At 36.9% G+C, this 17,906-nt stretch overlaps 1 protein-coding gene and 1 long non-coding RNA gene across 2 annotated transcripts in view; one reads left to right on the top strand and one right to left on the bottom strand.

The window, feature by feature from the left end:
• The window catches only part of TMC1 (transmembrane channel like 1), a 60,927-nt gene that overhangs the window by 16,175 nt on the left and 26,846 nt on the right, over positions 1 to 17,906 (bottom strand). The window contains exons 8-12 of the mRNA XM_027662889.1: positions 16,699 to 16,797; positions 11,462 to 11,604; positions 8,861 to 9,005; positions 6,645 to 6,839; positions 228 to 407 (exon numbers count right to left, since the gene is read on the bottom strand). Coding sequence (XP_027518690.1) covers positions 228 to 407; positions 6,645 to 6,839; positions 8,861 to 9,005; positions 11,462 to 11,604; positions 16,699 to 16,797 — 762 coding nt within the window. The remainder of the gene's footprint in view (positions 1 to 227; positions 408 to 6,644; positions 6,840 to 8,860; positions 9,006 to 11,461; positions 11,605 to 16,698; positions 16,798 to 17,906) is intronic.
• LOC113956379 overlaps positions 14,558 to 17,906 on the top strand; it is a 14,515-nt gene continuing 11,166 nt past the window's right edge. Inside the window, exon 1 of the long non-coding RNA XR_003530827.1 lies at positions 14,558 to 14,753. This is a non-coding gene — a long non-coding RNA (uncharacterized LOC113956379). The remainder of the gene's footprint in view (positions 14,754 to 17,906) is intronic.

The following is a 17,906-nucleotide window of genomic DNA, read 5'->3' as shown; positions in this document are numbered from 1 at the left end:
ATTGAGAGAAAAAAAAACAAACAAAAACAAAAACAGCATGAGCTTGTTACAAACTCTCAGTGTGTTCTGTTCCAAGATTCCCATGATAGTTCAGGCATGGATGTAATTTAAGTATAGAAAGAAAAGTATATCTTTCACTGACATGCCTGTGATTGACTGGAAGTCCTCATTTCCTTGTTCTTGTCCAGTGACATGTTAAAAATAGTGAAGGGTAGTAAATATCTTGCCTTGAGGTTGATTTCATCCATTAGGGCGATAATGAAAGTGTAGAGATTGCCAAGAAAAAGGGCAAAGATTCGTCCCAGCTGCCATCTTAGAGCTATTCGAGGGTGGTAGTTCTCCAGGGAACTGATTACATCAAACAAAGTTGGACAGAACATTCCTAAAAGTGACATAACCATGTTCACCTGTGGAGGAAGGGGAGAAAAAAGTTTACAGTGAAATGTTAGAAATTAATTCTTCTATTGTTATTTATTTGGATGAAAAAGCCATTACTACTTCACGTTAGAGTTTTGATTTAATAAAAAACAAAATCCACTCTTAAGTATCACAAGTTGTTTTCATAAAGGAAGAAAAGTTTTAAAAGTCAGTTGCAATCTACTTTAGATGGATATAAGGGTTTTTTCCATTTTCCATTTCACATAAATTTCCTCGGCTGCTCCTCTTTAGGAGGAGCAAAGCCTTTCACCATCTTGGTCACTCTGGAGATTCGCTAATATTTTGATTCTATTGAAGCACCCAAACTGCACACGGGACTAAAGGTGGGAACACAGCAGTCCAGAGCAGAGTGAGACAATCACTTCCCTCAACCTGCTGGTGATGCTGTGCCTAATGCAGCCCTGGACATCATTGTCCCTTTTGGTTGACAGTGCACTGCTGACTCATATTCAACTTTCATCTATCCAAACCCCTGGATCTTTTTCTCTGGAGCTGCTCCCCTGCCTCTCATCCTTCCACTGGTACGTGTACCCAGGATTACCCTATCCCATGTACAGAATCCAACACTTATTCTTGTTAAATTTCATGTGGTTGGTGATTTCATATGGCCCAGCTCTCCATCTCATATCTCATCTCCTCAATTCGTAAGAAAATTCAAATCAGTCCCTCTTCTTTCGGCCTGATTTTCTTAGAAACCTCTAATAAACTCATCATCTTAGCAGTATGGAAATGGAACAATTTTACTGGAACAAAACAAAACAAACAAAAAACACAAGACATAACTAGTTTTTATGGAAAACTAAAAATACAACATAACTTATAAATGCTACAGATGAGTGAGACATTCCAGTAATGTGACATTCCTAAGTGATTGTTGAAAGTTATTTCAAGTCTACTTGAACCTTGTTGTTCTAATTCATTTTGCCAGCCGTAAATGAAAAGGAATGAAAAAGTTTAAGAGTGCAGTTAGTTACCTTCAATCTGAAATAACACTGTATTACAAAACATGTGTCTGTAAGGGACTAAAAACAATAAACAATAAAGAGGAGATATTTTCTTGATCTAAGTTATAAAGGTTGTTAGAAAGCACAAAGATGTTTATTTGACATTCATCATACAGAAACAACTAAGAAGAATAACTTAATTTAGTCACAAAAAAATTAATTGTTCACAGGACTGTAGTCTTCTAATTGCTCTGCAACAAGCTTTTGTGAGCCATGCTTGAATCCATTTTGCTAGAACAAGTATAAACTTTTAAAAATTTCTGATTTTCTGCTGCCTAGAAGGTTAAAACTGTTCTTACTTCTTGGAAATAATATGGCAGCAGAAAGGCACTAAACCAACAAATAAATTCACTCACTTGCAAATGTGTATGTTCCCACTACTAAAAATTTACATACATTTGATTAGTGTTCTTGATGAATAGAAGTAAATAGTTTTCTTTTTGTTGTTTTTATATTCTTGGTTTTTAATGACTTCTAGAGCTAACAATTGCACTTGTAGGCAATTAGTGTATTCTGTACATGGCTTGTGGCACCCCCTGACAAATAGGTAGATATGGTATTAACGATTACAGGAATTCACTGATGTTTATTTATTTATTTATTTAGATGGCGTTATTTGTAATTAGGATTATCTTGTTAAAGTAATAAGTCACTATTACCTCATAACATTCAAAAGAGAAACAACCAACTAAAAACTTGTACCTATCATCTGTTGCATCACTTGGATTTATAACTTAAAAAGACAAAATTTACATTTGAATGACTGCTACCTTTTACCTTATTGTATTAACAGTTCTGTTGAGTTTCATACATTAATGCTTTGAATAAATTTTCATTTATGAGAATTGTCCTATTTTTTGTGCTTATAGTAGGTGATGAGAGTTTGGTAGTAAAAGTATTCATTAATTTCTCTTTGTACTGAACTGCACAAACTTAATCTTAAGGTCTTCAAAGTATCTAACATAGTTTATAACACATTGTCTTACTCACCATCAGACCTAAGAAATTATGCTCAATATGGCCCAAAATGGTAACAAGTCAACTACAGATAGTGTGACTAACCACAAATTCCTAAAATTCAGACTAATTGTAACTGGATGTGTATCCTGTTTATCAATAGGAATGTTGGGTCTTGTTGTGGTGCTGAAGAGTCTTAAATCAAAATCCTGGCTGACTCCGGTGTCTCATATTCTCCCAAAGGAACAAGTCCCATAGGCATAAGAGGAGATGTTCTGGATCATACCAAAGGCTGGTGGAGGCCAACAGATACCCAGGGATGAGCAATAACAGGGCAAACATATATGAATAAGTCATAGACTACAACTACATTAAGTTTGGGAACTTGTTCATTCTGGTGTGTTCATTATGCATCAAGTAACACATAGAGTATTTCTCTTTTATGCCTTATATAAATCTTCCTTCACACAAAAATAAATGTTGGTACCCATAGCACTGGCATCCATCATCTACCATTCCTTCCCTTTTACTTCTTCTGAACCTGGCTTCTACTTAATTTATTTGATGTCCCTTAGTTCTCATACTGGAATACATAGTAAATGTATTTTAGGAGAAAAGGTGTGTCCTTTGGGCAGTACCACATATAACTACCTGTTAATTTTATTGAAAGTTTTCTTGTCGTTACATGTGAGAGGCAGGACAGAAGGCACTGCTTTTTTTTCTCTCAAACATTCACTTTCTATATTTTTATTATTTTCTATATTTTTTACCACATATCTGAATTATGTCTGGTTTTTCTCATTTGCTTTCTGTCTCCATTTTTCCATACCTTGACTGCTCGTGCTCCCCATCTCCAAAGCACTTCTAATTTTGGGGAACAGATGCTATTAAGATAAGAAGTGAAATGAGGCGCAGTAATTTGAAAGTTGAAAAGTGAGAAATTATTACAAATGAAAATGCAAAGCTTTAATGAGACAGAATGCAACATATTGATTTTTCAAAATATAAAAACCATTATGGGGTTCTAAATTTCAAAAGTATAAACTTTTCTCATATATTTTCAAAGATATAGTAGCATTATACTTTTAGCATTCTTGTGAAGGGTTTAACTTTCTTGTGAAGAGTTTTACTGAAAAAACATCAGCCATTAATTTTACCCACTGTTCTACTTCTAGTTCAATTTCAGAAAAGGAGTTGATTTATATTCTGGACTTCTTGTCAACTTGATGATCAGTTGCAGATTTTCTTCCCCTCATTTAACCCCTGACAGTTTCGCTGTTCTCTGTGGCTTAAGAATTGTGGAATGATATGCCTGAAGAGGGGTAGCATGCCAGCATGCACATAGGATAGAGTTATTGTTGATAGTCAATGTGGGTTTTTTATTCACTGTCTGCTGAATAAATCTCAAAAACCCTCTCTGCCCCACTGAGATAGAATTTTCGCTAAAAAAGCAACAACAGCCAAGAGGCACCCACTGATTATTAAAACTGTGGTTTGAAGGACATTTTTTCTCTCTTTAACATTAATTGGTCTGGGTACCAAGTCCTGGTGTTACATTCTGAAAGCTAAAAATTTAATGCTTACAGGAACTTTTCCAGTTGCTCTGAATCTGGTAAGAAATCCTATCACTATCTAAATCACATCTAAATACCAGGCCCATTAGTATATCAAACTGTGCCAACACAACATTAAATATTGAACAGTCACTGCTTGTTGGTTGAACGATAACTTCATTAAGATTAAGTAGTCAAGTTAAAATAAATCATAATTTCCACTAACAATGATTGCAGCAGTCATAGGTTTGTCTAACAGCTGCTGCAGAAACCTCTAAAATGCTTTTCTAGTAAATAATTCCAATTTTAAAAAGAAATTAGATTAAGAAATTATATTTCATAATAATAAAACCTGCCTAGTTATTTCTGGAATTAAATAGATCTTTTACAACATAGCATAATAATTCAGTATAAGTGTTCTTATATTCAGTTCCAGTTCTAGGAACATTAAATAGCAAGATATTTTTGATTCTGATTCTGATTCACAGGAATCAGTCTGCATCCTCCTATGTTTTCTCAGCTTTTAAGTAACTTTATTTTTAAAAAGTACAATAATATATTTGAGAAAACAGGGTACTCGGTACCAAAGAGATGCTCATACTACCTATTAGCACTGCAAGCTATCTTTTATCAAATGAGAAAAGTCAATTTCATTCAACAATTTTTATCCAACTACAGAACATTTTGCCAAGGGAATTGGTGGTTTTATTCTCCTCTTTACCAAAATTTCCAGAATCATGAGAAAACTGACACACAGTGCAGGATCATCATTCGTCCATGACCAACCACCAGGCCACAGCCACACGGGAGGAAGGATGCAATGGCTGATGAAATCCACTCATAGTCTCAGTCTACCTATTTCCACTAACCTTCTCTTCTCTAGGACACACTACGCAATTGTGTTTGGACTAAGTTCCAATAGAACTGGGTTCTTACTGCCAATATGAAGAGGGAGTTAAAAAATTTACAACATTATGAGAGATGAGGAGAGTCAGAAAGAAAAAGGTCCTTTCCACAAAGTCACCAGAAACACTTTATTATGCTATGAGCTTCAGGAACCAATGACAAAAAATGCACCCTGGATTGCTCCATGAACACCATAATTGCATAAAAACAGTTTTCAATTCCTTAATGTATCCAGTGTGATGAAATTTCCTACAAAAGGAGCTTAATAAATTTATGAAGAATATGAATTTTTACTTACTACCACTTGCATTGTGTGTAAGAGCTGCACTTTCATTTACTCTAAGTAACACAGTAAGTGTTAATGGGATTTTTTTCTGATCAAAATCTCTATTCATCTATTAATGATGCAAACATAAAGAAACAATCTATAAAATAAGAAAAACGTGTAAATGTCTGCTACATAGGAGCCAAATATATTTATGGAATTAAATATTAATATACAATCTAGTGAAATGTTTTCTACCTCATAAATATTTTCTACCTGTCAATAGGAAAAATTCTTTAGCCAAAGAATGTCAGTGTTGCCTTAATCACTCTCCTCTAGAGACACACCTGCTCTGTAGTTCTGTGATACAGTGTCTCCTTAGCAGTACTTTTTTGTTATACAGACAAAACAAAAGCAATGAACATAAATACACATGACTTACTTTCCAGAATGCAGCATAAACTAATATAACAGCTTTTGGTAGCACAGGTCTTGTTAGTACAAGTCTATTACCACACCTTTCAAGTGATAGAAAACTGAATTCCTCCTGAACTGTTTTCCTCAGCTAATCTGTTGACTTGCTTAGAGCTTGTGTTGCTTTAAAGCAGTTTTGTACATGATTTTTCTTTCCCATCAGATCAACACGTAATAACAAGTAACTTAGTCCTGTCTCAACAACACTATGTTTCTGGATTCCAGGAGTGGATTACTTGAGATTTTAATGTGACTTTCTCAGTCAGATTTTGGTGTTGAAAATCCCAGACTGATTTACCTTGTTCCACTGTTGCCCATCTTATCAGCTTTGTGAGGCTACCTTATCTTAAACCAGGTATGTACTTTATACTCCAGATCAGAAGGTAAGCTTTAAGTAACAAACTCATTTTACAACATGCACAGCAGTACCCTTGCTAAGAATATAAAACTTTTCCATGTTTTAATATGACAACACTGACTTCAGATGCATGCTGCACACTGTCATAGCAAATGCAATCACTATCATCATTATACCCCTATGTCAGGCAGGCTGCATCTGCTTTAGAAGAAAGCATTAGGCACAGATTAGGCAAAAAGAAATGGTATAGGACCCTTGGACAGGGCAGATGGAATGGGAAGGTTTGACTTTCAACCTCCTGCTACGCTGCAGAGTTGTATCCATGAGGCACCAGGTAAGTTTGTGCCCACACACCAGTCACTTTGCTTGGGCCAGTCTCAGAGGAAAGCATCAGGAAACTAGGTTCCTTGAGTAGAGCTTGTTAATCCATAGAGTGTCTGGAAAACAATCTTAAGAGCACAGAGGAGGAAACATAATGGCCTCAAATGAAAACTAAATACAAAGCATTGTACTGACATTTGAAAGAAGCAACCAAGAAATTTTATGAAGCAGGAGTCAAAAGCAATTCTTTTGTTAGATATTTACCACCCACACTCAGAATATTTAAATATCAGGAAAAAAATGCAACATGCAAAGCAGAGGAACACAGCTTCAAACCACATCTATCATAGAAATATGCTAGCACGAACTTCATTTCTTTCCCACCACCCGTAGTTCTCCAGACCTTCCAAGGCAAATTGCTGAGATCTTCTGACAACAAAAAAGATGAGGTAGCCACTTCCAGCAAGCGTGCATAGGGCTAAGAAGTTAGCAAGAACCCTCAGAAATCGAGTCAAGTGAATGTTTTCCTCTTTTCGGCTCTCCTGCTCCTCCACGATTGCTTCCTGCACTTGTTAGAAAGAAAAAAGTATTACAAATACTTTAATGATCAAGGCCCCATATTACTTCCTAAATTGTTAGAAGTCAGTTAAATAAATTATAAAGATGCAAATGCACATCTGCACTTCATGTTTTGAGATGAGCTTATACTATCTCATAAAGTCTTGTTTAGGTCCTGGTAAATTCTGGGGATTTGGTTCCCAGGGTTTGCTTTGCCTTTGTTGAGTGTGTCCCCACTGAGTCTTGTTACACTTGTACTCATGTACCAACAAGAAAATAGTACATTTTGTCACCTTGCAAGGTGATATGAGGCTGAGTGACATAGCAGGATAGATGTGTGATTATCTGTCAGCAAAGGAACTGTCACACTTTAAAAATGTGCATTTATGAGAAAAGAGGAAAAGGTTTCATTCTGAAAGTCAGCAATTTGGAAGGAATAAAAATACAGTCCAGATGTAGGAATCCCAAAAGAGGCAGACAGTGCAGACCTTCAGACTTCAGAATAGAATATTTGCCCCACATTTAGCCTTGGTCATGACTGATAAATGTTAAGACTGGTGTAACTCTAGTCTCCAGCTTTTTGCTGCAGAAGGAGCTTTTGCTGTGGAGTGTCCTCATGAAAGGGAGTTTGGTTACGGAGATCAGTTGCCCAGAGGGGAAGCTGAACTCCTGCATTGTAATAATTGCCCTGCATGGCTCTGCTCTTTTTACAGCTTGCATTTGTCACATAAATGAAAGGAGGTTGCAGCAGCTTTTGAACAGAACTCCAATGACCTCACCCAAGTCAAGACTTCACCCTTTATCTCTGAGGTTCTTTGCTAATTTGCAAGGATCACTGTAAATCTTCATGAGTTTATTTCTCAAAATTAAGCCTTTGTCTCAATTAATTTGTTATCTTCCCCAAATATCTTTCAGTATCTGAGTTTAATAGGCAGACAGGGAAAGCTGACAGAGTTTCAGTGCTTTAAGTCTGTATTTCTTCAGTATTTGTTTTCCTAGGATCTTTTCTTGATGACTTATGCTGACTTTGAGTGCATTTATCTGTTATGCCTGCAGTTGAAAAGATGGGCAGGAGGTGTTAGTAAATTGGCAATATCCCTACTGTGGACATGAAAGGTGGTGTGTGCAACTGAGCAGCGCAACTGGTACTTAGTCCTCCAGCTCCCCTCAAGCATGTTGTCAGTGACACTACAAGGCTAGTGTCTTCTTCATTGTCTGGTAACACTTTGCCAGTGTATTCCCTGCATATTATTACATGGAAAAATAAATTTTCCTTTACGTGATACACAGATGACCCCAGAGACCCCATTGTGGAAACTCATTCTTTCACATTCAACATACAGAATACATCCCCTTCACTGTTTTCACGGTGGTGCATCTCGCTCCTTGCCCCAGATTCCTCACACAGTGACTCTTGAAATCAACATACCTGTACAGTGAAAGGAGGCCTAAGAACATCTTGCATTGTTTTGCAAATTGGGCTATATTTTGTAATTAATTTGAAAATAAAAACATTACATTGTGCAAGGAAAGTAAACTTCTTTTCTTCCTGAAAAGCAGGTACACACTCAAAATTCTGAAGCCAATTCTTATGACATGATAAATAGCCCTTTATAGATGATTCTATTATTTTATGATATCTCTTCTCTGTAACAAGAGAAAGTGGTAATGTGAGGTTAGCAATATATGACCAATATCCAAAAAAATTTTTTTCAGACAAGCACCATAGAAATTGGAAGCCATCAGAGATGAGAAAAAGGGAAATACTATTTTTACAGTAGAATAATTTTTCCAAAGCTTGTACTGTCAGTGTGGAGGACACAAAACATGATAAACCTTTTTCTTCCAAAACTAAAATGAAAAAATAAGATGACAAGGCACAAAGACTCAGATTCAGAAGGGTATGATGTCAGTTTGAGTTTAAGTTTCTAGGCCCCAGGCACAACTTACACTTAGCCTTAGTTCCCTCTGATTCACATTGTGAAAGACAAATACTGTTACCTCTCCTTAGTGAGCTCTGTTTTACCTTAAAGCTTGTTGTGATGGAGGCAAACTTATTATCTGCTGTCTCAGGGTTGCCGATCAGGTAGTCCCAGCTTGTAAACATTTTCCAGCTGAAATTAAAACTAGTATCATCTCCACCACCATCGTCATTTGCATTTTTTGCCATTCTACAGAAGGCAGAAAGACACAGGAAGACCTTGTTAGAACTAGTTCTACTTTGCGAGTATAATTTTTAAATTGTTCCTTAGTTTTAACATTTTTCTGAAAAAAAAACCAAACAAACCAAACCCTGTATCATTTTTGCTGTCAGTTGTTATACTAATTTTTTTCTCAAAGCAAAAAGAAACAAGAGAAAAGGATGGTGGTTTTCATATTTAAACAATTTATGAGCTCACAACACACAATTTGATGAGGAAGAATGAATGTACTTCATTAACACCTTGACAAAGCTCTGCTCAATAAGAAACACAGTGGAAAAACAATATCAAACAATCTCTTAAATAGAAAGCTGCAGAGCATCCTCAACTGTAATAGATTTTATTAGAGACTTCACAAAGAGGAAAAAGAGAAAAATTATAATAAATAAAATATTATTTAAAAAATTCTAAAAACAAAACAAACAAATAAATACACAACCCCAATAAATAAATAAATATATCAACGAGTATAATAAATATTCTAAAATAACAAGCCAGAACAAAATCTGGTTATAGAATACAAAATATCACTAATAGAGCTTTCTATCTCCTATACACATACAAAAGAGATTTATAATAGTATGCAGAAACATCAGATTATTTCTTCAGAGAAATACTTTTTCAGATTTGGCTTAATCTGAACTACAAAATTCTGTTTCAAACAGTTGTCATTCACTTAATAACCATGGTCTTGCTTCTGCATAGTTGGTCGCCTAACTCAAATCATTAAGCACAAGGATGAATTATATTGGTAGGGGAAAAATCATTAAGCCTTCAATAATGTATTTATTTATCAGTGACAAAAAGGCAACACCTATTTTAAAGCTCACTAGTGCAGTAGAGTTATGCTATTAATATTAATATTAATGCATTCTACATACCACATTTTTAAGAGACCATATTCTCTCAAATCTAGGAGAAGAATAGTAAGCAAATAATACAGCAAATCCTTTGAGCTGACATAAATCAATACCAGGTTTGGTTATATACAGAAGGATCAGAGATTATGGAAGATTCTTGGTAGAATCTGCCCTGTTTCTAGTTTATAGACTTCTCAAGAGTTTCTAATGAAATAATGAATAATCTTGTGGTTAGAATATAATTTCTTTGGGACCAGAAATGTTTCAATTTTATGTTGTGCACTTTAAGAGCTTAAGAGAGCAACCCTTTATGTAAATATTTCCCTTAAACAGAGTAACAGTGTTTATTATCCTCACTATCTCTTTCACGTAGATATTTCCTTTCCGAGTTCTCAGTCAGCAGTAGAAAAATAGTAGCACCTACTATTACACTGCTCTTAGTTTCACTGCCCACTGTGCTTCTTTCTGGAGAAACAGAAAAGAGCAGAAGTCTGCAAGCACTCTCATATGATTATCTAAATGTTGGTCAGCATTAGTGTCATATGGCCAGATTGAAAGTTACCACATACAATGTATTTTTGACTCAAGGATATTCCCTTGTTTGGGCTATAGGGTTTTTCTGCTAGAAGGTATTTATTTATTTTTGTCTGAGTGACAAATAAAATTATCTGAGACTAAAACTTTTCTAATCATTATAAAAAATATTTTAAAACACATTTTTGAACTAAATGAATTGCTCTTTTATTGTGGTAGTTTGTTTCCTCTCCAAAAATACACATATGTGACTGAAGACTTTTGGGGTTTTTTTCTTTTTTTTTTGAAATGCTTGCCCCACGTAGGAACCAGTTTGAAAGACAGAATGTGAATTAATCTAGTGCTCACGCAAATGAAAAATACTGCCTTCAGCATGAAACAGTGGAAATAGATTATCTGCATTTTTCTCTATATTTACAAATGTCTTTGAATCTTGACCTGCAACGCTCTGATTTTTTTCACCATAGGCATTTTGTGAAGCCACTGCTAGGGCTAACTATATTACTGTCTTAGGTGGTCATTTTGCTTGAATCAAGGGTACTAAAGATTATAAAAATTGGCAGCATTTATTGCTGACTGTGAGCTGCGCATGGAATTATTTGCCATATGCTTCTTTCCTGCTTTGTAGTTTAGTTCACATAAGGTATCATTAAATGTAGAACAACTGAATTCCCTGAATGTTAGCTGACAAGTATCATGAAAAGATGCCAAGTATTATGGAAAGATAGGCTAACAACTCTCTTCCATACTTTATGCATTCATTATTTATTCTGAAGATCAGGACAGAAGTGGTTTTTTTATTTCAGTAAAGATCTATTCCCACTTTCACAACACTGTAACACAAGCTTGTGCTGTAGAACAACAGAAAAATAATATAGGTTGAAGGAATCTTGCACAACTTCGGCCTTGCACTTGATCTTGCATTGCCTTGTCCTTACAATTACCGTATTTTTAAAAAGACAGTCTGAGGGGTCCATAGTGGAATTATTTGCTTCTTTGAATTACTTTATTCTAGAGCCAAGGAACACTTACGTTCGTATGACAATCATAAAGCTGTAGCCAATAGTCCCAACCCCAACAAGGAAATACGAAAGAGGCATCCTGAACTTCAGCCATCCAATTGTCCTCTGGTTATTGTAATAACCATAAAAAAGTACAGAATACTGTGCAAAGCCCTGAAAAGTTAGCAAAAATTATAACATTACATTTCTTAATTATGCTCATAGTCACCAACTGTAACAATAGCAATGTACTGAAACATTCACTTCAGTGAAATCAGATCAGTTGTAAGCAAAACTATAATAAATCTCACAGGATGGAAAAGGTTGGGAGTTTTTGCATTTTTGTTGGGTTTTTTACAAGGATGAAATAACGATTGGTGATTTGTGTTCATATATTTGTAACACACTTGGTAGCATACAAGTACTGGTAGCAGATGAAAGGTATTATCTCCTGTGCTGTTTAAACAAAGATGTCATTGTCTTAAGGGAATATTTGTCAATCTGACATGCCTCAAGAAAATTCTTTTTTTCCGCTTCATATTTCAGGAGATCCATCTCTTTCATTGCCTAATTCTGTGTTTATTGCATATGCATTTGCTCCTTGTGTAAACTGTTACTTTGTTGTTTATTACACTTTCTTTTTCAGAGCTCTCATGTTCCATTTCTGACAATTATTATAAACTTCTTCTGTCTTTCCACAATGTCTGCATTCATGTTTTCTCAAATACATTTCTTTTAAAAACATTGTTCCAATTTTTTGTAAAAAGCACTTCTAGTCTCTATTCTCTTTAAATCATCTTCAAGTTACTGTAACTCTTTTTACTCAGATATCTCTCTGATATTTTAATTTCTCATTTTATAATTTAATTGTTGTTATTTAACTTCCCAGGTCCATGTCTAGATATAATCTTACTGTCACTCAAAAATACAGCTTCTGATGTGTTAGATGTAATATCAGTTCATGAAGCAGTCATTGTAAAATGTTGTATACGCAGCTTTTTAGAAAGACCTTTCTATCCTTTTTTTGATCCTAGAAGAGTCTGTCACTGCCATTGTATGTCATAGAAAGGTTACAATGTATGGAGCCCACAGCTGGCAATGGCACAGTTGAGAGCCTCTGGGTAAGAATCAAGGGACAAACAAATAATGCAGTTGTCATTGTGGGAGTCTGCCATAGACCTCCCAGCCAGGATGATGATGCCAACAAATCACTCCTTGAGGAACTAAGGGCCACTTCCAAGTCAACCGCCCTTGTCCTTATGGGGGACTTCAACTTGCCAGAAATGAACCAGGAGCATCACACAGCTGGTTCAACCCTGGCCAGAAGATTCCTAAAAAACCTGAATGACAATTTTATGGAACAGGTCCTAAGGGAGCCAACTCAGAAAGATACTGTCCTTGGTCTGCTGCCTATCAACAGAGGGGATGTCGTGAGAGAAGAGGAGACTGATGGCCGTCTTGGCCACAGCAACCATGAACTGATTGAGTTTAAAATTTCTGTTGACAGGAGGAAAAGTGCCAGCAAAACCTCAACTCTGGACATGAGGAGAGCAGAATTCAGGCTGCTCAGGGAATTAGTAAGGAAGGTCCCCTGGGAGAAATCTTTTTGCAGCTGCTGAGGTCCATCGGTGCTGGTCACTTCAGACCACCTCCTAAGGGCACAGGAGCAGGCAATCCCCAAATGTTGGAAGTGAAGCAGGCGAGTCAGAAGGTCAGTTTGGCTGGGCAGTGATCTTCCTTGGAAAGACAGAAAAAAAGGAAGGTATGTGCCCTGTGGAAGCAAGGCCAAGTGAGACTGGATGAATTCAGAGATGCTGCTTGCCATCGTAGGGAGAAAATTCATGCGGCCAAAGCTTGACTGGAGTTGCAGCTGGCCAGAAATGTGGAGGACAATAAAAAGAGTTTTTTCAAATCTGACAATGGCAATAGGCAGTATAGAAATATTATTGGCCCATTACAGGATGAGGATGGTCACCTCAGAAAAAGGGACAGAGGTGTTTAGCACTTTCTTTGCCTCTGTCTTCAACATCAGTAACGGATCAAGGGACTCTCAGTGCCCTGAGCTGAAGGAGTGTGACTGCGAGATTGATCAGCTCCCAGTTGACCTGGAAATTGTGCAGGATTTGCTGTTCCAGTTGGATCCCTACCAATCTATGGGACCTGATGGGATTCATCCAAGATTCCTCAAAGAACTGATTGATATCATTGCAAAACCTCTGATGATTTTTGAGTGTTCTTAAGAATTCAGTGATGTCAAGTAGACCAAGAAGGAGGAGTCTGGAAACTACAGGCCTGTCAATCTCACTTCAATGCCAGTAAAGTTATGGAGAAGATTCTGGGAGGTATTGAAAGACTCACAGTCATTGATCACAGCCAGTATGGCTTCATGAAAGTCCTGCTTGTCCAGCTTGATTTTCTTCTGTGACAGAGTTGATCTAGGAAAGCCAGTAGCTGTAATCTTTTGGATTTCAGCAAAGATTTTGATTCTGGCTCATACAGGAGCCTTCTAGACAAAATGTCCAGCATACAGCTGGTGAGCATATGAGCATATGTCCTTCTAGACAAAATGTCCTGCATACAGCTGGTGAGCATATGAGCATACATATGGTGAGCAACTTCCTCACAGGTCAGACACAAAGAGTTATAGTGAATGGTGTGGCATTAGGCTGGTGACCAGGCACTAGTGGGCTTCCACAGGGCTCCATTTTCAACCCAGTTCTCTTCAACATCTTCACTAACTACCTGGACTCAGGACTGGAAGGAACATTAAGTAAGTTCGCCAGTGACACTAAATTGACAGAACCTCTCAATTCTCTCTGAAGTGGAGAGGCCCTTCAGATAGACCTTGACAAGTTGGAGAGATGCGCAATCACCAATCATATTAAGTTTAGCAAGGGAATGTGCCTGATTCTACACATGGTACAGGGCAACTCTGGCTGTTGGTACAGACTGAGAAATGAGATGCTGGAAAGCAGTGTCATGGAAAGGGACCTGGGGGTCCTGGTCAACAGCAAGTTGAATATGAGTCAGCAGTGCCGTGGCAGCCAGGAGGGCCAACTTTGTCCTGGGGGGTATCAGGCAAAACATGCCAGTCTGTCAGGGGAGGTGATTGTCCCACCCTGCTCTGCACTGGGGCAGCCTCAGCTTGACTGCTGTGTGAAGTATTGTGTACCACAATACAAAAAAAGCATCAAGCTATTAGAGACCATCCAAAGGAGGGCCACAAGGATTGATGGAATGTCTGGAGGGAAAGCCTTATGAGGAGCCACTGAGGTCACTTGATGTGTTCAGCCTGGAGGAGACTGAGTGGAGACCTCATTGTAGTCTTCACTATCCCCATGAGGGGAAGAGGACAGATAGGTACCAATCTCTCCTCTCTGGTGACCAGTGACAGAACTCGAAGGAATGGCATTAAGCTGTGTTGGGGGAGGTTTAGGTTGGATATCAGCAAAAGGTTCTTCACCCAGAGGGTGACTGAGCACTGGAACAAGCTCCCCAGGGTAATGATTACAGCATCAAGCCTGTCTGAGTTCAAGAAGGTTCTCAGGTCCATGGTGTGATTCTTGAGGTGTCCTTCATAGGGCCAGGGTTGGACTCGATGATTCTGATGGGTTCCTTCCAACTCAGCATACTCTATTCTGTGATTCTATGAATTTATGTGGCAAAATGAAGCAGAAGGAATCTATTCATTTTACATGAATTTATAGTCAAAAGACAGACAAATATTGTAATTTCTACCTATCATTATATTTCTTTCAATTCAGTTATCTACAGTTAGGAAGCCTGAAAGATTTGATTGCAAATGGGAAAGTTGTTTATCCAGTCTAGATTTTTCTCATCTTCTGTTCTCTGACAAACTGTTATTTCCTCCATTGGTAGCTGAAGTTTGAAAATAGACCCAAAATAGTTAAATATCTGACCAAAATCTGGCATCATCTGAGTCTCTGCATCAAAATACTGAGCCATAGACCAAGGAATCTTGTTTAAAATTTGTTTGTCACAAGACCTCTCAACAGCTCAACCCTATTAAAAAAAGGCATTACCAATGAGAACCATAGACATCATACCCTTGTTATGTTTTTTCAGGAGACATCAGACTTGGCCTCCTGTTGAAAAGTGTACTGGTATGAAATCTGCCTGTGCACCTCCTGGGATTGCCTGTGTAGGGCTGTAAAGCCTGCACAGGTCTTTCACCCAGTATGGGTTGAATGTGACCTCAGAGGGGCCAGACTGACATAGAGATGCCACTTTTAGACAGGAGTTTTGCAGACAGCTGGAGGGGCTGAGCTGTAAACTGGAGTAACCTCTACCTGAGTTTATTTTTTCAAGAAATGGGTCTGCTTTCAACATTATATTCATTCTTGCTGTTGCTAAAACAACTGAAGTGCTAAAAGATATGTAAAGGCATTGCTCTTTAAAAGTCTTGGAACTTCTTTTCAGCATGGAAAGAGTGCAGGGGACTGAGGAAGAAATCACACTTAGTTCAATGGATGCTGCTTCCATGAACCTGAAGGAAAACTTCAGATGGAGTACCCTAGGATGACATTGACTGCACAACATAGAGAAATGTAACAGTCTTCTAAGCAACATATTGTAATAACAAATTTCACCAATACACAAAGTTGTACCATATTTATATATAAAGACATTAACTATAGAGATCTGCCACAATAAGATAAAATTGTTGTTTTCAGGAAGAAAAAGCAGTATGACATATTTAGAAGTATATCATTAGCTTATCAGTACAGGTTAGACTGGGCATCGCATCAACAGTAAAGCATTATAATATGCTTCTCAATTCAGCTAAAATATCTGCACGTTCTGTAAGACTGGAAAAAAACTAAAAGCAGCGTGTTTTGTTTTAGAAAAGAATACAGAAGTGTTTCTTTTTAATTTAATTTCCTTTTTTTTTTCTAAGTCACACAGCATTTTAAAATTCAGGATCTTAGTCATACAAAAGCAGAAGACCAAATTCCTGCATAAGAAATGGAAAGTCAGTACCCAGAGATGGTAAACCATCTTTGAGATATTTCCCCATGTGTCTTTGGATTGCTACATATACTTGAGCTTGTGAACATACAGCTTCGTTATGTGTTTTGTCTGAAAGAAACATCTATACAGAGAGCTTGTGACAAAAATATGTAAATTAATTCTATTGCCAATTATCTCTAGAAATAATTCATATTAAATCACTGAATATTAAACAATGAAGTATTTATGAATAAAAGAGTCATATGAATATGAAGTATTGCAAGATTATGCACTTACACTAAAATCCCAGAGAGTAGCAAAGTTCATAGCGGTTGCTTCTTCAGCTCTTGGGACGGTTTTTCTAGGTAAAGAGCCATATGGCTTACCCATCAAAGCCTGAAACCAAAAAATGAGAGTTATTTACTCATTAAAGCAAAATATTAAGGAAGGGAAGGAAGGGAGAGTGATTTGTCATGTTTTAGGAAGACTTGTTTTATGCTCCTAAACTCCTTAGCGAGAATGACGTACTTGTACAACTCCTTTCATGGATCCTCACATTAGTGATTCAAACTGTGCCTAACATATGCATTCAATGGTGTTTTCTAAATATAAAGTTCCTCTAGGCTCAATGGATTGTCAAACTATGCCTCTTACATTTAAAGGCAACGCAGAAGTCCAAATTTCTCTGATCAGTGGTGTTTTTCTTACAGAGAAGAACAGAAGATTAATTTTTCTTGCATTATGGATTTTATTGGGTGTTTTTTTTTATTGAAATGTGTGGGAAGATGGCAGGGAATCAGTTTTTGGATTCTGACAATCCCATTGCTACTGGGAAGATGCTTGCTCAGGCACAGTGTATGTCCTCTTCCAGGGTTAACCTGAAAACTGTTGGGTGTTTTGTCTGTTTTGGCTTCTAAGGAAAATGGATCACACTATTGAAATGCTGTACTAGGAATTTGTTGGAAATTCCTACCTGATTGTTTCCCATGTGCTTACTAGAAAATAAGAAAGATAAGAGGATATGGAATATTCAAATCAGGGAGATGGTACATAATTTTAATTCCATAAAAGTCCTGCTTTCAGGAGGACAATATGATGGCTCAAATGAACTCAAACAATATTACATTTCATAGAAGTTATATCTGTTTGAATTACATCTGCTCTACGTACCATTACTAATTGTAATGCTGCAAAAAATACAAAGCATGAGAGGTCTCTCTCATGAATTTACAGCCCAACTGGGCTTTATCACCATGTGAGTATTACATTTGAAAATATCCTCTGAGCCCCATAAAGAATCTTCCTACTGCAATGCACATATTAGTCAAGATACTCCACTTGGTTTCTTCTTAGTCTCAGTTCCTTTACTTAGTTCTCCATAAAATCATCAAAACAAAAAAACCCAAAAAACCAAAAAAAAAACCAAAACAACAAAAAAAAAAAAACCAAAAAAAACCAAAAAAAAAAAAGGAAAAAAAACCCAAACAAACAAAACAAATCAAACC

This window comes from Corapipo altera, unplaced genomic scaffold (assembly GCF_003945725.1).
Source record: "Corapipo altera isolate COAL_440 unplaced genomic scaffold, ASM394572v1 61167, whole genome shotgun sequence".
NCBI lineage: Eukaryota > Metazoa > Chordata > Aves > Passeriformes > Pipridae > Corapipo > Corapipo altera.
This window is presented reverse-complemented; position numbering and strand designations above follow the sequence as displayed.